This window comes from Scomber scombrus, chromosome 12 (assembly GCF_963691925.1).
Source record: "Scomber scombrus chromosome 12, fScoSco1.1, whole genome shotgun sequence".
NCBI lineage: Eukaryota > Metazoa > Chordata > Actinopteri > Scombriformes > Scombridae > Scomber > Scomber scombrus.
Genome location: NC_084981.1, coordinates 19,381,803 through 19,409,030, shown reverse-complemented (window position 1 = coordinate 19,409,030; position 27,228 = coordinate 19,381,803). Strand labels below are relative to the sequence as shown.

Sequence of the window (27,228 nt, the reverse complement as noted above, 5' to 3'; positions counted from 1 at the left end):
AACAGGGTGATCTTTGTTTGGTTGATTAGGTCATTAGGTGTTGTCACACTGCGTCCGGTCCTGTACAGATGCTGATGCTCTCCTCTTTCACTCAACTCTTCTGACATTGTGGCATGTCATTTTAAACATTTTCTAACAAAAGCCAGTTTTACAAACACTTGCACTAAACACTACCGTTAGTGACACTACCACAGAAAGAGACATTAGGGTCATATGCAGTACATTTACAATATTATATAATGTTATATATTACAATAAATATATAATGCAAAAACTACGTGAATAATCTATGTTAGGGAATTTTCCATATTTGGGGTCAAGCATGGACCTTGACGTCACAGTAAAGGCCGTACTATCATCTTGGCAGAAAGACATACTGTCTCTCTCCTTGAGATGGTGAGGGCAGCTGTCTGTGGTGTTTTGGGGAATGCAGGAGTCACTTTGATAACAGTGGCGCAGTATTGCTGTGGCACCGAAGGTCAGAGGATATGACTGTCTGACTCCCTAAACCCACAGATCGGTACCTGTGTCTCCTTGTTTGTAGAATAACGAACTAATAGGCTGATTCCATTACTGTAGATGCATTGAGTATGACCATTTATACATCCCGGACTCCTGTACACTTTTCTGTACTGCTGAGGTTAACCATTGACAAACAAATTCTCCATAACAATCTAAACGTCTGCATGTGTATTGGAAGCACATTGAATAAGTAGACTTATCAACTGAGCACTAGTTAATGAAGTTAAACTAACTTAAAAGTTGTTGAGATCATTGGGCCCAACATTAGGGTTGTTATATGGTTGAAATATGCTAACATGGTTGCAATGACCCACATATATAAATAACTACTTCAAGTAATGCTGTGCTGTTTCTTTGGTGTCATTCTGTATTTTATCTGAGCTGACCGCATTATGTTATTAAAGTGCCTGAAAGCACAGGTCATGTAACTGTGAAGGTAAGTGATGTAATTTGTTATTCTCCACAGAATAAAAATAACACTGTTGAATGACTTGGATTAAATTACTATGTGCTCTTGTTGGAACAGCACAAAACATTCAAGAATATAAGTGTGTCCTTTAGAGTGAAACTACAGAAGGTGGATAAATGGCAGCACCAGCTCTCTTGATGAGCGGAGCAGTGCAGCAGCGAGTGGTGAGACACAAAGAGCCGATATACCGACCATGAAGTTCAGGACCATCCCCAGCAGGAGAATGGCGAACAGGTAACCATGGAAGAGCAGGCTGTGCCAGCTGCCCCGACTCAACACCTGCCAGGGACTGTCCGGGTGCAGCAGCCACAGGAGGCCTAGCACCCAGCTCTGGTTGACCAGTTGGGTGTAGTAGATGTCAAAAATGGAGGCTTGGGCATCAGGGGAGTGTTGGTGCTCAGCCTCAGACACTTTAGCCAGCCAAGTCAGAGAAAGACTGTGGAGGATTAAAGCCAGAGGTGCATAGATGTATTCAAGGGGATCAACACTAGACACACCTTGGGAGGCTGTGAAATCAGAGAGGAAGAATTAATTTGATCTGAGGTGAAAAACTTAAGTATTTCCCAATAACATCTGAAGGTTTACCTCTGATGACAATAGATGTACCACTCAGGATGGAAAACAGAACAGACGTGTGGATAGACGGTGGCAATGCCAGCTTCAGGGCAAAACTGAAGCCCACAGTTAACGAAGGCAGCAGAGGCATGGTGAGGGGGATGAGGCCGGCGTATGAGCTGATGGCCTTGGCCCACATGGCCAAAACAGCATGGACGCTGTTGCAGACAGCAGGCACCAGCAACCGCTCACCCAGAGACCTGGAGTACTGCTTCAGTGGCACCAAATCCAGAACATGTAGGAGATTTAAGAATAACAGAGAAACCAGAACCTGAAAAAGATCAGGGAATATTGACAATTCAGTGGTGGAAATAAGTGCATTTACTCAAATACTGTACTCCAGAACAATGCTGTGGTACCTGCACTCCAGTATTCCCATTTTATGCTAATCTATGTATTGTACTTTTTACCCCACTGAATTTATTTGACAGTGGTACTTATTAAACATTTGATCATGATCATATGGCATTCTGCATGAGTACTTTTGATATTTAACAACATACTGTTTTTTTAGTTAAGTCAACTTTAAAATGCAATTTTTTTTTTTAATTAAAGAAACTATATAGTATGTATAAAACATGTGTAAGTGTAAAATTAAGCACTAAAGGCTCAGAGCTCAAGGATTTTCATCATACTGGTGATCTCACCAACCAACTGATGTGTGGACAGCAATCTGATTATTAACAGGAGTTCAAGAAACAAACTATATCAGTTACGATTGGAAACTGTGATACCTGTATCTATTGGCCCCTTTCTTGGTTAGTCATTCACAATGATCTGTCAAATGACATTAATATGCAGCAATTTTGATAATCAGTCAATAATTTGCCTAATTTATCAAGCATGAATGCCAAACATCTGTTATTGGACGCAATTTCATGAAGTCATTTTGTGTTCTGGGAAATTTTACACTTTACCCCCTCCTGTCAAAAATGTGTTTTTCTTATTGTCACCTGATTGTGATGTTTTGACACAAGAAAACAGTTTTTAAATGAATCTGCTGAAGGAGAAAAAGTTTCACTGTGCTCACCGAAAAGGTGTTTAAGGTGTGTACCTATGAGCCAATTCATTAAAAATAATCATCAGTTTAATCAATAATTAAAATGATGGTTGCAATCCAAATCTACTTCCCTGTACTAGGCAAATATGCTCCTCTGTGTAACTCTTTTTCTAAGATAATAAATAACAAAATTGCTACTTTCATAAGATGATGCATGTTTTTATCATTGTTAAAATGCCCTGCCACACATACATTCATGTCCTGTTCATCTGACACATGTATATGAAGTTGAATATACTAACCACGAGCAGTATGAGTCATGTGGATTAATGCAGTGTAAACCTATGGACTAATGTCATTCAGACTCTCCTCTACAGAGCATACAAATCACTGGTGTGTGTCTAATTCATCAAAAGCAGCACTTTAGTGTTTTGTTTATCCCAGTGCAATGTCAAAACTATTTGTCAGAAAAGATGTCGGTGTGTTAAAGCCTATATTTTCCATGCATTAATATAACATCCACAACAAATGGATGCAAACACTCAAGGTCAATCTGTCACTAGCTAGCTAGCTTCAACCTTTGGATGGGGTCACATTTACATGTCAGTCATTTGGTTAATCATCTAACCTACATAAATATTTATCAACACAGAACCCCTTCTGTCTCTCTCTCTCCACCACCGCCGCTAACACAACCACACGCACTGCCCCTCAAGCCAGCACACACACAGCACGTAATGGCAGTGTTTCAGTAGCCTGCACTTACAATTCATTGTACAGGTATGAAGTTAACTGCACTAATGATTAACAACAATCCAATACAAATGAAACACTTTTTGAAAATATGTACATGCCAGTATGTGTGAGGAGTATTTTAAATATGCATGGAACCTTAGTATCACCATATTAGCCTATGTGCTGGCTGTGTTAAAGGTGTATGTAATTGCAGCTTAAGCAAATACCCTGCTGTGAGGTCACAACTCTCTTTGTAAACAAACCAGCCATATTCAATTGTGTGCACTGTCGTCACTCTTTTCACATACTCTCCACGATTAATACAATGCAAATTGTTGTATTTTATTGATTTATGTTGTTCAAAGGCTATAGAAACAAGCCAGGCAAAAGACACCAACCTGGGCAAAGCAGAGAGCCACTGCATATGGGTAGTGGTACTGAGGGATGAAGATGCCAGTTACAAAGTTTCGGAGTTTGTCAGCCAGACCGTAAATCACCGCCACCACCAAACACAGGGCGGGCACCAGGGGCTTCAGCATATGATTAGAGGAGAGACTCTTCACAAATGAGACACACCATCCCTTCCTCCACCTCCCTGAACTGCAGCACATATACAGGAGAGGATAGTCAGGCATTCATGACTAGATCATACAATAGCAATGAGATTTTACAGTTTGAACGACATTTACACAGCCTTGAATTTAGTCATGCAATATGTATTAATAAAACAAAAGCCAAAACCAGCCTGTCCTTTAAGCTATGTAAACTACTTTTTTCTATTCTATCTTTTACAATACTCACTAACAGAGGAAAGTTCCTGCATTTATCTGAATAGCCTTCAGGAACGACAGGTTCACATATGTGCTACAATAAATATAACAGCAGTACAGTATATACCGTATGTAAGCAGATTTAGAGGTTTAGCTATGTAAATACAATTGTCTCACTCATTCCCCTGGTTCCTAGAATAAAAATAACAATATGTAACATGTAATAGCAAGTATCATTACCTTTTACTCAAAAGACATGCTGTCATTCTATGCAGAGCTTGGCACTGGGAGTGCCTGGATCTATTCTCTGGAGTCACAGAGGGGAGAACTTCACAAAGTAAAGGACTTAAAGACATTTCTGGGTTAACCTTGAGCTCTCATAACATGTTCCACTGTTACCGCTATGCTAAATGCTACTTACAGGTGATGTATAAAACAACTTTAACATTAATTCCAGCACTATCAATTTATTGAGGAGTCTGTTTTTAATAACCATCTTATTTTTCTTAAATTTAGGTTAAGACATTGTTTTTAGAAATGATGTTATAATCTTTTAAAGTTATATTGTAGATTCTCTAAATGTATGCCTTAATAAATAAATAAATAAAAATCTTAAAAACATCACAAAAGTTATTTCCACTTGTGTAAGCACTGGTAAAACTGCATGCTTGCTCTTTCATTTATCTCATAAAAGAGTGACTTAACCACAGTTCACAGAAAAAAACATAAATCATGCACCTGAACTGTTTTTTTTCAGATGAAAGCAAAGAAAAACATGAAAACGCAAGAAAAATACATTTTACTCACCACCTGGAGTTCCTCATAAAGTCATATGTCATCTTCAAACTCTATGGTGAAAACATTCTCTCAAGATGCCCCGAGTGTGTGTCAATGCCAGTGGTCACCTATTACTACAAATAGCAGGTGTTAATGATATTATTAATAAATTGCCTTGATATGGCAAACGTGTCTCTCTGCACCATTCTGCTGAATGTGCCACTGTGTCAACCTGCTATCTGCGCTGCACCTCATTTGTTTTCTCACAGTGTCCAGATGGACTTTGGTCTTAGTGTGTTTGTCCTCCCATAATTAACGAACCGTCCCAGGACAACTGTTATTAAATGTTTTCCAAAAGAAACAGAGAAACAGCACACCATCTGTGGATTCCATTAAGATAATATGTAGCTCAGTGTGTGTGTGTGTGTGTGCGTGTGTGTGCGTGTGTATGTTTGCTAACACATTTTATTACACTGATATGAGAGTCAGTCATGTGTTATTTTGTCATCTAAAACTGATTATAGATTTTGACTTATGTTATTGGTACTGCAGCCAAGGAAAGAGACGGTAAACCCTGGCTCTGTTTCTTTCCAGCTTTGACACCTGTTTGTGACATTCCTGAAAGTCCTTCCCCAGGTTTAGGTTCCCTACCCCCATCTGCCTGATCCCTCTAGGCCACCATGGCATCATGGAGTCCAGCAGCCACATGGTTGCATGAGTGAGGTTCTGTTTAAGTAAACAGACTTATCGGACTGAGAGGATGGGGGTCTGTGCACCACAGAGCTCAGTCAAACACAGTAGCAGCACAAGGGCCTCTCTCCGATTGATCCAGAATCCTATAGCAACAAGCCTGGAAGCTGTCAGCTTTCTTTCATGGCTCTGCTGTCATTTAGGTTGGCTGAGGATTAGAAAGAACTCAACGATAAAATGGAGGACATTGATTAATCTTGATACACACTCAAAATAACTAATCTAAAGATTCTAGTATAATTTTACCCACTTTGGCAATATAGCACCAATACTACCTTTGCCAAGTAGCAATCTGTCATTTTGACCCAGTGTTACACACAACAGGTTACAATTATATAAAAAAATACACTGTTTCTTATATGTGCATATGTGTGCATGTGAAATTCAAAAGATGTACATAATATTAACAATCAATAACAAATCGTCACATGTACATTAAAAAGGATTACAGTATATAACAAACTTTAGTTTAGCTAAATAACCCAACAGTGACATTAACCCGGTATTGTATTAGTGCTATATTGACCGAAATTGGGTACAATTTATACGCAGTGATTTTAATGTGTATGCTGTGTGTGTACTCTGATACTGTATGTGGAAATGTGTGTACATGTGTGTCAACTGATATCAGCAATACACATTATGTGTACACGGATATGTGTGTATATCACTGACCTCTCACCATGTAGACCAGGTTGTTTGCAATGAAGTCACTCAGAACCACAACGGGGGGCAGTCATACTCTGTTTTTATTTCTCTCAGTGAGCTTTGAACTCAGATTTTCAGGAATAAAAGGCATCAGGAAAATATAAACGATAACTAGACCACTGGAATTTTGAAAATCAGCTTTTCCCATTTTTTAATCATTATCTACTTCTTGAGTGTCCTGATGTTGACTATTTATTTGAAAACAGAGCACCCGGCAATGGAAACATTCAGCAACATGACGTATGCATTGTGTTGTCTGGGTCATGGAGAGAAGCATTAGCATATTGGCAGCAGCAGCATGATGTTCCAAACCAGCTGCATTGAGTTTAATCAAGTGTTTTAGTTGTCATATAAGCTTAAAGATGAAATACTATTGATTCACAGGCTGAGGTCAAGACCTTATGGAGGAATAAAACCAGATTTACAAATAGACAGTGGTGGGGAGTCATCAGTTGTAAGCTGCCAGTTGTGTATGGAGCACTATGAAGGGTGCTGTGAGGAAGATGGGGAGATGGTGGAGGTTATTTGGGAGGAAGGCAGCAGAGTAAAGGCTGTGACTAAGGGGAAGGGAGGAATAAGTGATGTGAAGGTGGAGGAGAGGGGGTGACAGGGTTGAGAGTGACAACTGGGGGGCACAGCAAAAGATACAGTAAGATTCAAACCTTTAATATTTCAACAAGCTGATAAACATCGGGAAGATATGTGATAGTGGGGAAGAAAATGAATAATACTACCTCACTTAAGTAGTATGACATGATTTATGACATGAGTCATTGCTTAAATGAGTGTTAATAAATCATTTACTGTGCATGTGAGACAGTGTTTAGCTGTACTATGCTAAATGGGGAGTCAAATTCAAATATATTTTTAGCTGTATTAATCTTCTGTCTGTAAGATTGTGACAACCCTTTTTTTGTTGTTGATTCAAGCCATTGATCTTTTAAAAAAAAGTATTTTCTTTTTTGACACTAATACATACATTTGTGGCAACTTAAGACTTGATGTGTACTTTAATGTTTTTTCCCTTATTTTGTCTTATTACAACAAGGGAGTCTGTGACTGAGGAGGTAGAGTGAGTTTGGGTCCCTGGCTCCTACACTCCACATGTTTCCAGTCCAAGTTTCCTTGGGCAAGATACTGGACCCCAAATTTCTCCAGAATTTTCATGCTATCAGTGTATGAATGTGTGTGTGAATGGGTGAATGTGGCATATAATATAAAGTGCTTTGAGTAGTCACAAGACTAGAAAGGTGCTATATAAATGCAGTCCATTTTACGATTTATTTCTGTTATCTTTGTACAGTTTTAAGGGCAACTTGAAACCTCAAATTGACCAAATCATCATGCACACTGCAACTATTAGGAGTTAATTTCAGTGAAGTAGGACTCCTATCCAGTTCTCTTCTCCGTCACCTGTCACATCCAGCTACCATGTGGCCCTCCAGAGCACTTAACTGTTACTGTGTTTCCAAGACCACCAGCTAAATTAAGGGCAAGGCTGAAGCGGGGCTGAGTTAGAATCACAGCAACAACAAATAGTGCATAGTGTTTTTCCCCCCAAAATCTTTTCGTCTATCAATGGGGGTTTGTAGAGAATAGTTTCAACAGTTTTACATGATCTCTTTTTTTATTGATGTAGCATGTTCTTCTAATGAAGGACTGGTGGGAACAGCTGATGCATCTATCACATGACATATACGAGATGGGCGTCGTACTGTCCAGGTAATGAGTTCTGTTTTTCTTTTTACTTTAATTTTTTTTTTAAATGGTGCATTTGTGTGTCATCATAAATGGGTGTTGTATTTAGTCTCCTATAATATTGCTGTGTTGAAATTGTGCTTCTCTGTGTGTCAGAGTGAATAACAGTTGTAGAGCGGCCCCCAGAGAGCCTGTCAACACATTGCAAACAGTGAGCAGCATCTCTGACAGAGAGGTCAATAGTACTGACAGCGACCATTCCTCCATCATACCTATCCAGACCAAAGGTAATCGGTGTATTTTTACTTTTCTCTCTCATGGCTTTACACACTAAAATGTGTGCACATACAGCTGCATGCATGTAAACACACTGTACTCTTTGCCTTTCTTCTGCCTTCGAACAGTGTGTGAGCCAGAGGAGGTGCTGGTTCCTGCTCTCCCAGAGACAGCCTGCATCGAGCGAGGCTACATCACCTCGCAACAAGTTTACAACCTGCTAAATGCAGAGGAAGGCCAGCCAGCCCTGTATGATCCTTATCATATTCTCATCTTGGACTGTCGCAGTGCAGAAAGGTGGGTGCTGGATGGATGTACCAGAGTTATGAATGGAGACAATGCAGTCCATCAAAAGCACAATCTGGCCTCTGAAGGTACCAGCTTTAATTTAACAAACTAGATTCAACAACAAAAACTCACCATGATAGAATTTGTTAGAAATGTGTGCAGAAGTTTGTAAAAGATTACATTACGTTGTACAAGGGGTTGCTTTTTTATTTGCATAAACATGTACAAAACCTTTTTACCAGTAAGGGGACCTCAAAAATGAAGGTTTTGGGAAAAGTTACCAATTCAAAGCATAGGTTTGCTGATATTCTACATTTTTCTTATTGCCAACAAATATCATTAAAAAAACAATAATGAATTCATCCTAACAAGTATTGTCTGTGTAGCCAAAGCCTAATATAGTATATAATTTTTCTAATTTATCTGTTTCATATCAATAACTCCTGCACTCTGACATGTTCCTTCATCATGATGAACATGAGTCAATCCCACATTTACCTTTCTGTTATCGCAAATGTTCACTAGCGCACAAAATGTGTGACAATGGTCTCCAACAAATACATGACTGACTCCTGTTTGAATAACATTTGCTAACGGTGACCAGATTCTTTAACTAAATTATATATTGGTGAAGATTTATGACTTCAGTGGGAACAAATGGGCCACAGACAGGATGGAGAAATCGGAAAGTACTGAGACATGATCACATGAAACTGGTTGCCAATAAAAATACAAAATGTTATCAGCCTTCATCCTTTAGGAAATCAATCATACTAAAGAAAAAAAAACATGTAGACTGGCTGTTGCAGTTATGATACATTATCTATGTGTGCATATTATGAATAAATGTGTGTGTGTGTTAGGTACAAGGATAGCCATGTTGTGACGGCGCGGGCCAGTGTGACGGTGATCCATCCTGAGCTGGGTTGTCTTATCAGCTGTATAGAGCTGCAGAAGTATTCTATAATACTGCTGTATGCAGAGGAGGGATGCAGCCCAGGTCAGCAATCCACACTCTTTAAAACAGTTTTCACTCTGTGTGTTCTGTCCTTGGGATTGTTTCTATATTTGTGTGTATTTCAGTTGGCAGTGTGAAGGCCAGGGCAGACTCCCCTGCTCTCCAGCACTGTTTCTTCCAGCTCAGTGCTCTGGGAATGGACCCTGTCATCCTGCTGGGAGGATTCTCAGCTTTTAATGCCCTCTACCCTTTCCTCTGCACACCACGTATGGTCCTGCTGGAACCTGAGCGGCACACCCTTACCATCTACCCCTCAGAGATCCTGGAAGGTGCTCTCTATCAGGGCTCTGCTTCCCAGGCTTCCGACTACCGCATCATTAAGAATCTGCATATCACCCATGTGGTAAATGCAACTGCCAACTGCCCTGATGCTTTCTCCAACACGTTGTGCTACCTGAGGCTGTGTCTGAGTGATGACGCCCAGCAGGACCTGGTGGCGGCACTGCCGTTGGCATCCAGGTTCATCAACACAGCACTGAAGGTTGAGCCTGTCGGCCGCGTCTTGGTCCACTGTAGTATGGGCAGGAGCCGCAGCTCAGCACTAACGCTTGCCTTTCTCATGGAGCATCGGCGCTGGTCATTGCTTCATGCCCTACGCTGGCTGAAGGAGAGGAGAGCGTGCACAGCACCCAATGTGAACTTCCTGCGTCAGCTGTTGACCTATGAGGAGCAGCTGTTTGGGAGCAAACTCACCTCCTTGGATGACATCCGCCGATAACTGGAGTAAGAATGCGAATAGATAAATAGGATGGGTTTTTTTTCTTACAGTTCACAGAGAAAAAGTGTAAAATAAGCTAAGACTGAACAAAAACAGGTGGACCTCATACAGCAACAAAGACACTTAAAGACTGGATAGGAGTATTTCCCCACGAGTTTGATATTAACCTTGCTTCATCATCAAACTCCATACAGTGTTTCTTGAGCTATGTCTCAATAACAACAGCAATCCTACAGATGTTTAATTTTGGATTTTAATTTTATGATTTGGTATATCATAATCCCTCTCATGACATTTTGCTTGGTAGGAGATAATAGAAAGTGTACATCAATAAAGTGTATTTATTATATTTTACATTAGAAAGTTTTTTCTAATGTAATGTAATTTTTTTTTTAGTTTTTTGCCTCATTTTTACTTCTTAATAATTACTCTTTGAGCCATGCAGTCTGTTCGACAACGTTATAGAGAAAAAGTATTTAAAACATGCAAGTAGTCCGTGTTTATAACTGACATATACAGTCTGTCGTGTTTACATAGGGTGTGCCATCAAGTTGTTAAGAGTTTGTTAAGATTTGTTTCATCTGGCATCTAAGAAGTATTTCAGTCAGTTTAACAGTGTGCACTGAAAGACACACACACACACACACACACACAAATTTAGCTCCGCCCTGTTGAACTCAGTAGCATGCAACAGGAATTCCCTCCCTCCAGTCACACTTTTTTAGTTGGGAGGAAGGAATTTTCTGGAATGTGGGAGAAATGGGTAGAAAAGTCTGGAAAAATTACTTTGTTTTGGCCAAGTTAAACATTGATAAAGTACACTGAACATTAGCTTGAATTACACTGTTGCGTTGCAGGTTAAACTGACTGATCTCAATAAAACATTTTTTTAAAAAGAGTTAAAGAGCTACTTTAGTGGACGTAAAATTAAAAAAATAAGGAAAGCAGAAGCTGTTTTAAGTTATGTGGTACACGTGGCAGTCTCAAGTGTGTGACTGACTCTCGCACTTTCTACATTAAAAAAACCCCCAAAAACTACTCATTCATTGCTGTATCGCCACGGATCAGCACAGCTGTAAAACACCTCCCCTTGCAATTTTACAAACGACGACAGCCCCTCTCTGGTCTCTGGTAGTGAGGAGGCTGAATATATGCATGTGAGATTCTGCACGTAGCATTCAGACACACTTTTATAAAAAAAAAAAAACCCAGCCCACTACCAGCAGATGGCCAACAGTACACCGAAACATCACAGATAGTGACGAAGCAGCAGCACAGTCTCTGCTCATCTTCCTCACGGTGAACTGCCTGCAACCACAGTCCGGTTTTTGACTTTTGACTTTTGAAGAGGAGCCGACGCACTGGGACGCATTTCTGCTACCAAAGATGCTGTCGTTTAGGTAAATATTGACGCTTGAATCTAGATAAAAGATGGGAATAGCTAGCATATGTAAAAGCTTTAAAGCATGTTCAGGTATGTCACCTCTTTCTTCAGTAATGGACTTTTTCACCGTGCTTTCTTTTTTTTCCCACCAGCGACTTTTACTTTACTTTAATTTCCTTTAAACTATTCCGTGAAAGTTAGGTTAGCTAGCTAGCTGAGGGGGGTAACTAGCTCAGGCTGGCGGAAACTTTCACATGTGTGGTTGTTTTTCAGCAGAAGCAAAGGATAATATAAGGATGCACGATTATTAGGGAGTAAAATGAGCAATATAATGCTCGTTCAAGTCAAAATAATAGCGAGATGAGACAGGATTTGTCTGTGAAACTGCTGTCACGGTACTCCAGTGCAATGCAATGTGGGATGCTGCTGTCTTTATAAGTGAATGCACTCATTTACCAGCATATACGGTTTTTATTAGTTAATACGCCACATTTGTATATTAAAAGTTGCGCAACCTGGCATATTAAACACTCCAGTGAGCCCATAGTATTGTGCTATTTGTGGGTAAAAGCCAATACTCACTGGAAGCCTCATTAATATAATATACACTTGCAAAGCTAATAACACTTTTAATTACTCTTCAAGTTAGATTGGGAAGTAGACGAGCAACATCAGCCACCGTGCAAGCCACTCCTCCCCTCTGCTTTCAGTCAGTTTTGTAGGGGTTATTGACGGGTTACAGCAGGTAAAATCAAGACTCTATAGTGAGCAGTCCTCACATGAGTTTTTCCCGGCGGGGAGGGGCGAAGACGTGGCAGTCCTCTTCCATCCACATCCTGTGTTATCTGAGTCCACAGTCAGCCTCACTCACTGCAGAACGAGGAGGAGACGAGTTGTGATGAAGGCAGTTTCTGAGTGAAGCTGCCAAAAAGAAAGAAAGAAATACAAACTGAGAGTAGTAATCTTATATTTGTGCAAAAGTGTATTCAGTAAATCATATTCAACTAAAATACCCCTGTAATATTTAACGTGTGAATTGGACTAGGGATTTACACTTTTAATATGAGTGAGGGTCCTTTTTATGTGGATGACTTCATACAGTACTGATGTAAAATATAATAAACACATGTTAAACTTTTCATGAATAATTTTGTTTAACTTAAATTGATTATTTTTCAATGGCTCCCCTGATTATTTTTTACCACTGGAGGCTTGATTTTAGCCTAAAATTGTGGAGAAATGTTGACATGACAGCACCTGGGTTATTATTCATGGTTCACCAGGTGTAGGTGTCATTGCTTTAAAAAATAAAAAGGCAACACCTTTCCGAACAGATTTTTTTTTTAAAAAAGAAAGAGAAAAAAAAGTAAATAATCATACGATGACAAATAACTTACCGAAGACACCGAAGTATTATTTTATGCACTGACAACAGCCTCAGTAGTTCGTAATATAGTGCATTCTATTTGTATTTGGAAAAAAGGGTCAAGTTTTCTCTCTGATTCAACTAAACAAACGTCACACTCTGCACTCGGTATGTGTATTGCTTTTGCTTCCACCTTTAAAATCCACAGCTGAATTTAACACATTTAATCCAGATCTTTGGGATTTGTTAAAAGTCATTGTAGTAAAAGCAGGACATAGTGGTGTCAAGGCACATTGAAATAAAGTAAAATACCAAATCAATGGTTTCTTAATCACAAGATAACTCCTGTAATACAATGAACATCACTATTTTTTATTGTAGGAATGTGTGAGGGTGGAAATCACATGTTAATGGGAGCATTGGGATCTGTCAAACTTTCCAACAGTTAACATAAAAAAACGCTTCTGTAACTGTAATTGCCTCGCACTTGTCTGGCAGCTTAAATGTTAAATGGCCACCAAGAATGTTTTTGAATTTTCACATCTTGTACAAGCACGCATGCACGTACACAAAAACTCTCACTGTCACGTGTGGCATGACACATGGATCTAAATTATAACAGTTAAACCTGCAGCTTTAATCTTGAGATTAGACTCATACAACTTTATTACAAGTAAGACAGTAGCTGTCACCATGTCATTACAATAATTACATCTTGGTAACTTTTTATCCAGGAAATCTAAGTGGCAGTGGCATGTTTATGCTATTTTGGACTGTGTGGCACCACTTTTTTTGTTTTTTCGTGGAAATGCAATAGTAGCAGTTAGGGGTAATAGTTAATTAAATCTGCCTTTTCAGTTTCTTCTTTAATTTAATATGAAAAGGTAGGGCAGGTCTGTTTTCCTTCCTCTCAGCTGCTGACCTAAATTGAAATACCTTACGAAGTAATTATTTTATTTTTACTGGAAACTTGTCCTTGTGGCAAATTCAGAACCTGCCTGAGCCTGTATGCTGCTTCCAGTGAGGTGCAGCAACTGATTTGCCTAGGTGCACATTTCATGCTTGACCTTTAATGTGGGACCAGGTGTGTGTACAGGTATGTGTGTGTGCGTGTGTGTGTGTGTGTGTGTGTGTGTGTGTGTGTTAATAGCATGAAGATATACTGTATGTGGATGTCTGCATGGGTTACTGTCACTTCATTTGTGTACGTTACCTGTCTTTGCAGTGGTATTGTGATTATTGGTTCCTGACTCCGCCTGGGTTTGTTTGTTTTTTCATGCCATATTCTGCTATCAAACAGTCCAGAAAGATTAGAGATCAAACCTGTGGATTTTTCTCCTTCTAACAGCAGCAGCACACTATTAGACGTAGAAACAAGGCAAGCAAAGTAATGTCAGTTAGCAACAGAAGTTTGAGGTTTTCACCACTTAATTAGAGGTCAATGTTGTAGATTCTCAGAAGGTTTGTCCACGTTTACAGCCAAATGAGCTACATGCTGTTATAGTTCTTACAGTTACAAACCAGTAAATGTATATTTATCAACCTTGGCACCTTTTAAATAAGGCTCATAGTCAAAGCAGCAGATTAGTGTGAGAGTGTATCTGTTAACAACTTTATCAAAAGTGTCTTTTGTTTTTCCTGTGCCTGATTCAAGAAGAGTCTTGCTTAGCTTGGGGCATGAAATTAGCACCAGCCACTGTGATAGATCTGCTGTCGAAAAAATCAATTGTGATCTTCTCAGTGGCTGGAAAAATGTAAACATTTATTCGCCATTAAGCCGCTAGACATAAAAGTTAATTTTGCAACCTGCTTGTTATCTTGCTGGTATTGTATCGACATGTATATAACATGCAAGTCTAATAGTTTGGTGATCTCTACTGCCATGGTAACAAACCTGGTATTTGCCACTTGGATCTATTTTTCCACCCCTTTTCTCCAAGTAGTTCTTTCTTTGTCTGTTTGTAATGGAAGTAAAAGGTTCAGCATCAGGTGTATCTTAAAAATGACAGTGAAATTGTCAGTGATGTGGATGATGATTCGTTTTTGGAGCAGGTAAGGATAAAGGTGTGTGTATATATGAACCTTTTTTTTTTTTTTTTTTTAATTCTCACACATGAATCCTAAAATGTCTCGTTCCATGGTTATTGATGCAGATCCAGATACTTATTAAGATATTTATTTATTTATTTATGTATTTATACATTAAGGAAGAAGTCCTTTTCAAAACAAATCCGCTGCTGCTGCCAAGTTTCAACTAAACACGTGCACTTAAGTCTCTTTAGATACAGTATGTATGCAGACACACACACCTTGCCATTTGCATCCATGTCTCTTCCTGCCCGTCTGTCTGGGTTCTCTTCTAATGTCTGCCTGTATGGGTATAAAGATCAAAGTGCCACTCCTCACAGGCCAGAAGCCCTGTAGTTGTTATGGCTATGCCAACTCTAAAACCAAACCGGACACAGTGACCACAGCCATACCAAGTTAAATTTGTTTTTTTGTGGTGGGAGGCTGCAGTTCTGTAAGGATTAAGGCAAAGTTTGGGATTTGTTTTTCAGTTTCAGGATTTTATTACTCTTTTTTATTTTACCATTTTTAAAAATATATACATATATTTGTTCCTTTTTCTATCTGTCCTAAATGTTTAGTTCAGTCAAATCACAAACATATTTTCTAACATCCTGATGAATATTTAACAACCTAAATTCTTTTGCCTTTTAGTTGTCCAAGTTTTGAGATACCAGCAGCTGAGAGTTTTGTTCACTCAACAGAAAACCTCAACAGCTTCTAGCCTTTGTTGAAATAAGTTATTCAAAACTAATCCACAGACCTTGCTGGCAACTGTTTTCATTTGGAAGTTGTTTTTTTTTACAGTCTTTATAAGAATTTTATAAAAACTGACCAGATGGTGCTATGAGGTTTAGGACAACGGGAAGCCGTTCCTTGGATGAGTTTTAGGGCCTGGAATGTTTTCTGTGACTCAATAGGAGAGGCCATGAAGTGAGCGGGACAGTAGATGGTGATATTTTTCTTCTAACATCTTCCATGATTCGAAGGGCGTTAGAATGTGACAGCCTGCAATATTGAGGGGTCACTGTGGTTTGTCAGCAGTGACGGAGAGGTCATTTGCAGTGCAGGTTTACCAGGGAAACAAGACACCTCACTTTTGACAGCAATAAGTTCAATGGGGTTTGCTGACATCCAGCTGGAAGAGTGAGGTTATCAGAGATTATGAAAAATATGAATCTGGGTGTAATGCCGTATGTGGCAGTATGACACACAGCCATATTTTGTGATAAACCTTCATGCCGTTTTTTAAATATCCATGTTTCAGTATTTGAGTTTTGTGAGACTAAAGAGACCATCTCATATTTTTTTCTGTCTTTCCTCAGAGTGCACCTACCATGCTGGTGTTTCCTGTTGATGAGCTGCCTGCAGTCGCTCTCAGCCAACAATGACTTCTTCACCTCCATAGGTTAAATCACCTGCTAATATTTAATACACATGTTGTAAATAACTGATTAACTGATAACTTATTATGTCTTCTTATTGTTAGTGTACATATGGAAGATAAAAACATCTAGTATACATTGCAGTATTGATGATGTAGTGTTTCTGATTTATATTCCTCAGGCCAGATGACAGACCTGTTATACACAGAAAAAGACCTCGTCACCTCTCTGAAGGACTACATCAGAGCAGAAGAGAACAAGCTAGAGCGGGTCAAAAGGTGAGTTTGTAGAAACAAAGTTTTGCACATATTACTCAACTGGTTGTATGGCAATGCACCTAATTCTGTATTATTTTCTGTGTGATAGGTGGGCTGATAAATTGGATTCACTCACGGCCACAGCCATGCAAGACCCGGAGAGCTTCCTAGGGCACCCTGTCAATGCCTTCAAGCTAATGAAGAGGCTGAACACAGAGTGGGGGGACCTAGAGAGCCTTGTACTTAGTGACACCACTGATGGTAAGGACAAAGACCGTATGATTCAAACAGTTACTCAGAAATAACGGAGTATGTAGGCTAGATAGTATCATATACTGTATGTTTGGTTTGTCAGATGTTACAGCAAGTGCCAAAAGTTTAGAAAATCATTGGAATGTATATGACTTTAATCAGTAAACTTTTGCAACTGAGCTCCAAGAAGATGGTGAAAAACTGATTTTCCAATACTGTTATCTTCTGTTCTGGTCCATTGCTGTCTTTAAATTTCCTGTAGCCGTCTTTTTGTTTGTTGCAGATAGAGCAGACAGAAGCAAAAGACTTGTTAAAGTAAAAAACGATCTATTCTGGTGAAGCTGTGTGCTGTATACTTGCTTGTCAATACTGGACTGCATATTTGTATTTTTTTAGTAGCAATCGAGTACCCGCTCAGAGACACCTTAACAAAAGTTACTGAGGTAGAGGCAAACATTACTCATCTGTCTTTGCATCATGCCTGGCTTGATATAATGACAAATCTCTCACTCAAGATCAAAGTGACTCTAAGCAGTCTCACTGACTATTAACTGTGATTATTTATCGTCCACTTACCTGGTTGTTACCTGTATGTATCCCATACTGAGCCATCCTCTGCTTCATCTGTCCTGTCTGTCTCCATCAGGATTTATTTCCAACCTGACCATCCAGAGACAATACTTCCCCACGGATGCGGACCAGACTGGAGCTGCCAAAGCTCTCCTTCGGCTACAAGACACATACAGACTGGATGCCAACACCATCTCTACAGGAGACCTTCCTGGTAAGGACCTTAAATCAGGGAATAACATGTCTAACTGACATGTACTATGTATCTCTATTTTTTTAACAAGCAATGATATTAACAGACTAGTGGCCATGAAAGTCACAGTACATAGGTCATATGTAAGTACACTTTTTATATTATTGACATCACAGAGGAGATAGTTGTATTCTCTTCTACTCTATGCCAATATTCTCCTGTTTCCTCTGCATGCTAGGAGTGAAACACAAAAGCCTTATGACAGTGGAGGACTGCTACGAGCTGGGAAAGATCGCCTACTCTGATGTCGACTACTATCACACAGAGCTGTGGATGGCCCAGGCCCTGAAACAGCTCGATGAAGGAGAGGAGTCCACTTTAGATAAGGTGACAGTGCTCGACTACCTCAGCTACGCCGTCTACCAGCAGGGGGACATAGAGCGAGCCCTGGACTACACAGAGAAGCTGCTTGAACTGGGTGAGTCCCTCCGCACTATGAAGAATTTAAGCAGCATAAAATGCTTTTCCAATTATGAAAAGCATACAGGGAGGCTTCTTTTGAAGGTTATAATATCACTTTGTATTGTAAAATTTCTGCTCAAGGTAAACGTAAATGTCACATGCACTTCAGTAGATTAAAAAATGGGCTGACTTTTCTCATCAGTAGTTGTCTAGACATGTTCACATACCAAACTTAATCTTATTTAATTAGATAAGATTTTAGAAAGTTCCTTAACTTAAAAGATACAAACAAAGACATTACCAAGAAAGAAAAGTGCATCAATATTGATTCTAAATTAAATCAGTCAGTAAGTTGGATAAATTAGGCAGCGAGCAATAACAAATGCAAAAATTGACTTTGGTTTGAACCAGCAGACATACTAAAAAAAGGCAAACCGGAGGCCAAGATTTCCAAACCTCACAGACATAAACAGTGCCGACTGTTACCATGGTTTGACCAAAACATCAATGACTCTACTTGGTGAAGTTTTGTCAAGTGTTTGTGTGTAGATTTGGCATAAAACAAATTGGTCCTCTGTAACAAGAGCACAGACATGTGGATACAACTTCTAAGATAGAACAGGTTGTACAGACTTGTGTGCCACATGTCTTAATTTATTTATTTATTCGGTAGTAATAAATTATTTAATGTAATAAGAGAAGTCTTAGTTTATATGTTTTATTAAATTATCCTGCAGCCAGTTAAATTATCACACAATTAATGTTGTTGTGAGCATTATCTTTAGGTTGCTAGATTTGGATCACAGGATTTTTGGTGGATTGGTGGATTTGACAAGTTGGTGATTGGTGTAATTAAATTTGACACTTTCTGATCAGTTGTATTTAATCTTAATTGATACTGTGATCTAGATAATTGTTTCACAACGTATTCTAATCCTTGAGTAATAATGTTTTAGTCCCTTTTTATGCAAAAAGAGGAAAAAATAAGCTGTTTCAGCTTCTCAAATGTGAATATTCATTGCTTCTCTTTATCAACCATGATGATAAATTGAATATCTTTTGGTTTTGGGCTGTTAGTCAGTCAAAATTAACAATTAAAGATGTAACCTTGGACTGAGGGGAAAATTTAACATGACGATTAACCATTGAGTTATGACAATAATCGGTAACTTAAGTGGTTGGCAATGCAGCATATGACGAGTAGTCTCAGCTAGACTTTGCTTTATTTTAAGGGGTAACAGGCCAAAAAGGTTGGGAAGTCCTGATCTAAATAAAGGACTCTGCAATGCGTTTCACAGCACTGAAAACATGAATCTACATTTTTTTATTATAGAGTCTTGATGTGACATTGTTCCTTTGTCCTGTTTGTACATCTTGGTTCTGAGAACTGGATAAGGTGTGAATAAATAAATAGCATATAATTAGATCATGTTCAAAGCTCAGTCATTTTGATCGCAGGCGGTGTGATATTCTTAGGTGACATTGCTTCAGTCATTACTACTTGTAATCACCACTATTATTTGTGTTGCTCTTTCATTTTTCCATTTCCAGACCCAGAACACCAGCGCGCCAAGGGCAACCAGAAATACTTTACCTTCCAGCTGGAGAAGCAGAAGAAGGCTGCGGAAGAAGAGCCTGAGAAACAGAAGGATCAGGCGAAAAAAAAGAAAACTGAAAAGAAGAAGCCCAAAAAGAAGGCCTCCAATCAGGTCATGCCTGAGAGGGTGAAGTATGAGATGCTGTGTCGTGGGGAGGGCATCAAACTGGTGAGAAAGATATAGAAATACTAAAAAAATGTGATTTCCAACTTGTAAAGGACACCTCAATTTTAACTCCTTTCTTTCCTGTTTTTCCTTTTCTCACACTCAGACCCCCCGCAGGCAGAGCCGACTGTTCTGCCGTTACTATGACAACAAACACAACCCCAGCTTTGTGCTGTCACCTGTCAAACAGCAAGACGAATGGGACAGCCCTTACATTGTCCGGTACCTTGACATCATCTCAGACAAAGAAATCGAGAGGATCAAGGAGCTGGCAAAGCCAAGAGTAAGCAATGTGTCTTTCACAATGTTGATGCTGCAACCATGAACAAAATAAAGTGTTTTCAGTGCTTCTATTATACTACATACATAAAGCTATACTGGTCGCTTTCTCGTTCACTGTGATCTAGCAGTAAAATTTGTTAAGCATTTTTAGTTTCTGTTATGCGGTTTAGTGTGTTGGGGGCGGGGGGAGGTCAAAGCTGTGAGGCTGGTTGATGTGATGTTGCTAGTTACGCAAACACACAGGCACACACATCTGTGTGTGTGTGTCTATGTGTGGGTAAATCATGTCCCTGGCTTCACAGTTACGCAGGGCCACCATCTCCAACCCCATCACAGGAGTGCTGGAGACAGCACCATACCGGATCAGCAAAAGGTAAGGCACAGCCAGAAGCCACCAAGAACAGAGGAAAGAGCAGGGCGGGAGAAAGTGAGGTTCTTTCCTCCTGTTTCCCTCAATAACTCATCCGATTTGTCCTCTGTTCTCCCATCGGTCCAGAACTCTATTTCTCCACTTTTTTCGTATCTAAATGGCTCCTGAGCTGAATCACAGGATCCAGCTGAGAATAATCTAAGCTTTATACATACATAAAAATTATTGATTTATTTAGCATGTTTTATGCAAATATATCTCAGGATGTGTTTACAAAAGACAGAAATGGAAGAAAGAAAAGAAAGCATTCTTAAAAGTGATAAATTGGGAGAAAGACATTTCCAATTGAAAAGAGTTAGGATTACACTGCTCCTCTTGGAGGATCTCTTTCTGCTCAGGAGTCTACTACTGAAAGGTAACACAAGAGGTGTTAAAATGTGTTACTTTTTCTACTAGTTGATATTAACATAGTTGCCTTTTGTGAGCCAGGAGGTGTATAAGAGGCAGTTATTCATTCTTTAAAGTTACATTTCTAAAGGAATATTTGGTTTTTATAGCATTGCCTCATGGAACACTCTTGGCCCTTCATAAGAGTAACATTGACAACTAGTGACCGGATCTGCTTTCTTTTCTCTCTCTCTTTCCTCCTCTCTTACCTTACTTTCCACTCATCCTGTTGTGTGTGTCACATTCCAATTTTTCCTTTTCTTTTTATCTTCTTGTCTATTACCTCCGTGTCCTCATGCTGCGCTTCTGGAACTTCTGTAGTTAAGGCGAGCCACGGTGCATGACCCCCAAACTGGGAAACTTACCACGGCCCAATACAGAGTCTCCAAGAGGTAAGGGGTTTACAGGTCAGCAGGAGGGCCACAACGCCTTCCCCCTTACATCCAACTCTTCATTTTCATCTCTGTGCCCTGGCTGAATCCCTGTACCAAACAAACACTAATGAAAAAAAAAGAAAATCTTTAGCCACACTCGGAAAATGAACACTAGAGGATGTTTTGATTTGGTTGAAGTGAAGAACTTTTTAGATTACTGCATGAACACCAAACAGAGCTGAGATCCAACAAAGCGAAACAGTCCTCTCTTGTTGTTTTTTGGTGTAACTGAAATTTTCCTTGTTCTCTCTGTAATCGCAGAGGTTTAAGCATTTTCATGGCACTGCAGAGTTGCGACAGACTGTTATCTTTCCAATCCTTCCCAGGTTACATGAGATCCAGATCACTGACTCCCTATTCCCGATTGTGTTTTTCAGGAATGCATCTGTATCGCATTCTCATATGAGCTCATTACAGCTGCTGCGGTTCTAATATGCTTCTTCAACTTCCATATCAGCGAGAGAGTTACAGAAACTTCTGAGACCTGAGTCTGGATCCACACACTCAAGAAAACAGATAGACCTATTCATCAAACATTCTTGATGTGAAGAAAGAAAATGTCATCTTGTAGTTTAAATGACTATTCCACTTTAAGTTATACTAAAAATAGCTGGCTGACAGCCCACCAAAGCCCCACATTTCTTTGGTTTTACTGTTGTTGGTTATTAATGTGTGTGTGGGTGCAAGGGTGTGGTGTTCCTTTGATGTTTTTTATGTGTACGTGCTAGCTTGCATGTATTTCAAAATTCAGTGAAGAAAAAGGGACAGATAAGATTATCTCAGAAGAGTTTGACCTCTCTCTGAACTAACGCATGAGGAAATAATCTGTTGGCTGGTTCATCATCCCTTCAAAATATAATACTGATTACTCATATCTCTCAGACATACACATGCTTCTCAGATTATGTCTGCAGGAATACTCAGAAATACTTAAATTAGGAGGGTGGGTGTGAGAGTCATCATAGATGGCGTGACATCTATAAAAATCCCCTAAATTTTATGGTGTGCAGAGGCATACTTTTTTCACAATACTCTGTGTAGTTGGACAGTTTTTTATATGTGGCTTTTTAATGCATTATCCAAGAAAAAGCCAGTTTTAATTATTGTATAACCAGAGTTGTGCTGTGTTTTAGTAATTTAGAAGAAAGAGTTCTGTCGTGCCCAGTCTAGAGTTTATTTTATCAGAGGTAGTGTTAGGAAAGCTGAATCCATGAAAATATCTTGTTTTAATCTTCATCTAGACTCTTGTGCAAAATAGTCACAGACCAAACAACATTTAGGTTGAAAACACAATAACCCTGTACCCTGAGCTGATTGGAGATTCTGTGTCCATTTTCTTATTTCTCATTTCTTCATACATCCGCTCCCCTTTTCCTTTCCTATCATCTGATTGTAATGCACAATTTAATTTTATGTTTGAGCTTTTCTCAGCATGTTTTAGCATGACATAGCTCTCATTTGCCTAATAGCAGTCAATAAGTCTTTACTACCATCTAGTGTGCAAATGTGTGTCTCACTGGTACACTGAAAGGCATATCCCTCTTCTTTCTCAATTGGTCTACTTTCCCTCCTGTTATTCCAGTGCTTGGCTCACTGGCTATGAAGATCCAATGATTGACAAGATCAACCAGAGAATTGAGGATCTCACAGGGCTGGAAATGGATACTGCAGAAGAGCTGCAGGTAAAGTGTGTGTTTAAAGGGTGAATTTCTATTTCATGTTTTTTTTGTTGCATTTATATATATTCCTTAATCCTCCCATAAAATCAAGAGTTGTTGTATAAGTGTAAAATATTTTCTAACAATCTCCCTAACTGTGTGTACAATTGTATTTGTCTCTGTAGGTTGCAAATTATGGCGTTGGAGGTCAATACGAACCTCACTTTGACTTTGGAAGGGTATGACCGCTGCAACTTAAGTTCATTTCTTTTCAAAGAGTAGTGTTTGCATGCCAGGACAAAAAACCCTATTTTTACTGTTTCTCCACAGAAAGATGAGCCAGATGCCTTTAAAGAGCTGGGCACTGGGAACCGCATAGCAACGTGGCTCTTCTATGTGAGTCAAGTTTTGATTAATTGTACTCAAAGATTAAAGCTGATAATGGATACATTTAACCTCTTTCTATGAGAGAAATGTGTATGATGTGTTATCAAGGGGTTTAATATTTCACTGAATATGGGTTTCATAGGTCAAAAATGAAAAATTATTCCACTAAAAATACCCATTAGTAAAGAATTTGGGTTTCACGACACTAGGTTTGAGATTTTTACAACAGTTAGTGCAACACTCGGTAACTTTGTGCTCTGTATAATTCATTACAATGAGCAGCCGGTCACACACGAGTGACCATCAATGTCAGTTTTAAACAGGGCTTGACATGCACATTATATACAAGAAAGCATACAGCCATTATTAATCTGAAAGCTTACATTACCAATACAAAATCAGTGACTTGCAGATAATTGCTTTTTAAAATGTAAATTAACTGAAGCAATCTCATTAGGTTTTAACTTAACTAGGCTGAAGATTGTTATAATAAAATGAGGCCTTAAAGAAGCAGGACAAAAAACTCTTACCCCACATGGTACTGAGTAAAAGTTAGTTATTGTAGTTAGAAAAACTCAATATACTCTCATACTTGCCAGTGAAATAGAAAAACCATACTTTTTCATTTGTTTTTGCAGTAAATTTGTATATTATAACTTGTAATCAATATTAAAGTACATGTAACCACTCAAGTAATATGATCCTAACCTTTCCAACCATTTCACTAATGAGGACTACAGAATAATTTGATTCACTAATTAAAACACTGTGTTTGCCTCTTTGTCTGTGTTGTAGATGAGTGATGTATCAGCAGGTGGAGCCACAGTATTTCCAGATGTTGGTGCATCAGTTTGGCCCCAAAAGGTACCTGGTTATGCTTCATCAATTATTACTATTCATTGTTATGACTCAGTAGCTTTGTCAGTAATAAACTTACATACTGCAATGAGTTTACATCATATACCTGATCCACACAAAAGATTTGTTCACACATAGCTCCCGCTAAATTAATGGGATAACCTTTCATGTGCCATTAGTGATTGTCACTATTCACACATAAAGCTACCTTTGGAAATATTTACATCTTGCACCTTTTCACACATGCCATGGCAGTGCAGGAATAGATGGGGCAAGGGACAATCCAGCAGGTGATGGTAATTCAACACTTATGGATGCCAACTGCCATTAAACTCAACAGAAGAAGAAGATGGGGCAAGGCTGAATGTACGTGCACGCGGTGGAAGACGTCTCTTATTTTCAGGAACATAGTGGGCGAGGAGCTGTTCTTTACTGGTGCCAATGTTCTTGTAGTGTATTTGATATTCAACAAGTTTGTGAGACAAATCACCTGCAAAAGCGTTGTCAAGGAAACTGTAAACAAGCCATGGATTCAAATGTGTCATCACCACCACATGAAAGTGTCTTTCGTCAGACAGACGAAACCCTTTACGTGCTTGTTTCTGCCATGTTATTCCTCTCATTCACCACACAGCCACACAAGCATTTTCCATGAAATGCTACTTGATCTTGAGGTGGGAAATTGGCAGTACAGTTTTACCTGAATATCGATCCCTGCTCCCATTCACACATGACCCCATGCAGGAAATATTCCTGAACATTTCAGGGATAGACTACATGTGTCAGAAGGGCTTTATTGTAATTAATTCCAGATGTTTTTGTTAGCTGGTTTTGAGGTGTAGTTCACATTAACAATGCTAAAGAATTAGAATTAACAAAGTAAAATTGTGGCAATGGAGTACCCATATGTTTGGAGAGTGTGGCTGACTCTCTTGAGACTCCTGACCCGAGAACATTTGCAACACTGCTAACCTCTGCTGTCTGTTTTGTGTGTATTTCAGGGCACCGCAGTGTTCTGGTACAATCTCTTTGCCAGCGGGGAGGGAGACTATAGCACCAGACATGCAGCTTGCCCTGTGCTGGTGGGCAACAAGTGGGGTAAGTTCCTCTTTGTCTGTTTCCCTATAAAAACCAAAGGCTTGAGTCAATACTTTTATTGGACCAAAGTGTTTACTGAACTGTATCTTAATTTTAAAAACTAATTTAATCCATTGTCATAACCAAGAGTGAGTTACAAAACAAGTACTTTTAACAATTTTATGTGCCATACTGGCTAGATTAAGTTTATAGTTATTGTCTTTTTTCTTTCTTTCTGTATTTAGTATCAAACAAATGGATTCACGAACGAGGCCAGGAATGGCGGCGACCCTGTGGCCTAAACGAAACTGAATGATGGAAACAGAAAACCTCCTAATCACACTCCCCACCCCCTTTCTTCCCTTCCTTGTGAACCACCCAGGACCAAAGAACACTGCTGCAGATCACAGATGATATGCCTGGATACAGGGGGTCCAAATGGCTAACTCCCCCCTGCTCACACACTCCCTTTCCCCCCCCCAACTATTTGTGCTCTGAGCCCAGAGATTGTTTGGGTTAATTTCGTTCCCCTGGACAATACTAGCATTGCTGTGACAGATAACATGTTCTTCAGGTTGTTGGATGGTTGTGAGAAATAGTCTTGCCCTTTTCACTCCCATGTGTCTGTGTTTGCACTGTTTGAACTCTAGCTCTGTGGTGAGGTTATCCTTCAGTAGTGACTGTAGGCACCAGCTTCCTCCCTGCCAGTTTGAACCTTAAAGGAAAAGATGTTTTTTTAGAGACTTGTCTTATTCATTGTATTCCTCTAATTCCATTAAATGAACACTTGGACTTGTGGTTGTTGAGACAATGAAAAGATTTCCTAAACAGCTATTCAGAGCTACTTTTCCTTGCTTGTGATGTTACATAGAAACAGAATTTTTCTTTCATTTTGCAGTTTGCAGTCTCTGCTTCAGGAAAAACAAAGTGCCACTTAGAGCCCATTACAAAATGATCAGGCTTCCCAAAAAAGTGGAATATCTGACCACAGTCCAGATGAATGTTTTTTTGGGGAAAATCACTTTATTTCTGTTAGTTTGTGTAACTAATAGGAAGAGGTTAAAGTTTCTCGATTAAGTCTACATCTGTGCATAGCTGTATCTAACATATCACACATCTTGTCTGCCTCTAAACCATAGTGTTTTATTTAAACTCATCTGAAAGGTCACATATTGTTTCATATTATTACATTTGTTGTACTTGAACAAACACAGTTAAACCTGGACATAGAAACACAATTACATGAATTCCGTAGGATGCCTTGACTTTAGTGTTACATTTCACATATTTCAGTTGGTAACTGTTCATCTTCATTGTCCTAGTATTGTATAGGCACCTAAATGGCCAACATGTATTATTCAGTGAGCAAGAGAAACAAATAAAATGGAAGTGGAAAAGTGGATAAGACAACACAATACACTACATTGCACCATAAAAGGTTTATATCTGCTGTTTATGATGAAGTCTGATTTATCACAGAATCTCCTGGTAGGTTTGTAACAGCACCCATGTTGATAAGTGCTTCTCAGTGTGAGAATATTGGGGTCTCCTGAGAAAGAAGCATTTTATTTATATCTCCCAAGCCCATTTTTGTGTTGGTTTTTGTCTTAAATGAAAGTCTGAAATTGTTTTTTTTCTACAATAAAGACTATTTTATTGATTTCAAAGTAAG

At 39.1% G+C, this 27,228-nt stretch overlaps 3 protein-coding genes and 1 long non-coding RNA gene across 6 annotated transcripts in view; 2 read left to right on the top strand and 2 right to left on the bottom strand.

Annotated features, from left to right (window-relative positions):
• The window catches only part of dnajc9 (DnaJ (Hsp40) homolog, subfamily C, member 9), a 149,520-nt gene that overhangs the window by 21,552 nt on the left and 100,740 nt on the right, over positions 1 to 27,228 (top strand). The gene's annotated exons all lie outside the window — the stretch shown is intronic.
• LOC133992327 (uncharacterized) overlaps positions 1 to 27,228 on the bottom strand; it is a 140,656-nt gene that overhangs the window by 105,527 nt on the left and 7,901 nt on the right. The gene's annotated exons all lie outside the window — the stretch shown is intronic.
• si:ch211-248a14.8 (uncharacterized) lies at positions 41 to 5,147 on the bottom strand. 3 transcript variants are annotated; one of them, XM_062430118.1, is made up of 5 exons: positions 4,919 to 5,147; positions 4,352 to 4,439; positions 3,740 to 3,941; positions 1,577 to 1,877; positions 41 to 1,497 (listed from the first exon to the last, which is right to left on the bottom strand). In XM_062430118.1, the coding sequence occupies exons 2-5, from the start codon at positions 4,375 to 4,377 to the stop codon at positions 1,091 to 1,093; spliced, it is 936 nt and encodes a 311-aa protein (XP_062286102.1). In that variant the 5' UTR covers positions 4,378 to 4,439; positions 4,919 to 5,147; the 3' UTR covers positions 41 to 1,090. The 3 variants fall into 3 exon arrangements, with proteins under 3 accessions (XP_062286102.1, XP_062286101.1, XP_062286100.1); XM_062430117.1 differs by having other exon boundaries at positions 4,352 to 4,418; XM_062430116.1 differs by having other exon boundaries at positions 4,352 to 5,147.
• Positions 11,571 to 27,196, top strand: p4ha1b (prolyl 4-hydroxylase, alpha polypeptide I b). The gene is made up of 15 exons (XM_062430621.1): positions 11,571 to 11,744; positions 16,487 to 16,569; positions 16,728 to 16,824; positions 16,913 to 17,064; positions 17,702 to 17,839; positions 18,057 to 18,296; positions 19,832 to 20,046; positions 20,150 to 20,326; positions 20,628 to 20,698; positions 23,159 to 23,258; positions 23,420 to 23,473; positions 23,565 to 23,630; positions 24,417 to 24,485; positions 25,481 to 25,577; positions 25,802 to 27,196. The coding sequence occupies exons 1-15, from the start codon at positions 11,731 to 11,733 to the stop codon at positions 25,870 to 25,872; spliced, it is 1,644 nt and encodes a 547-aa protein (XP_062286605.1). The 5' UTR covers positions 11,571 to 11,730; the 3' UTR covers positions 25,873 to 27,196.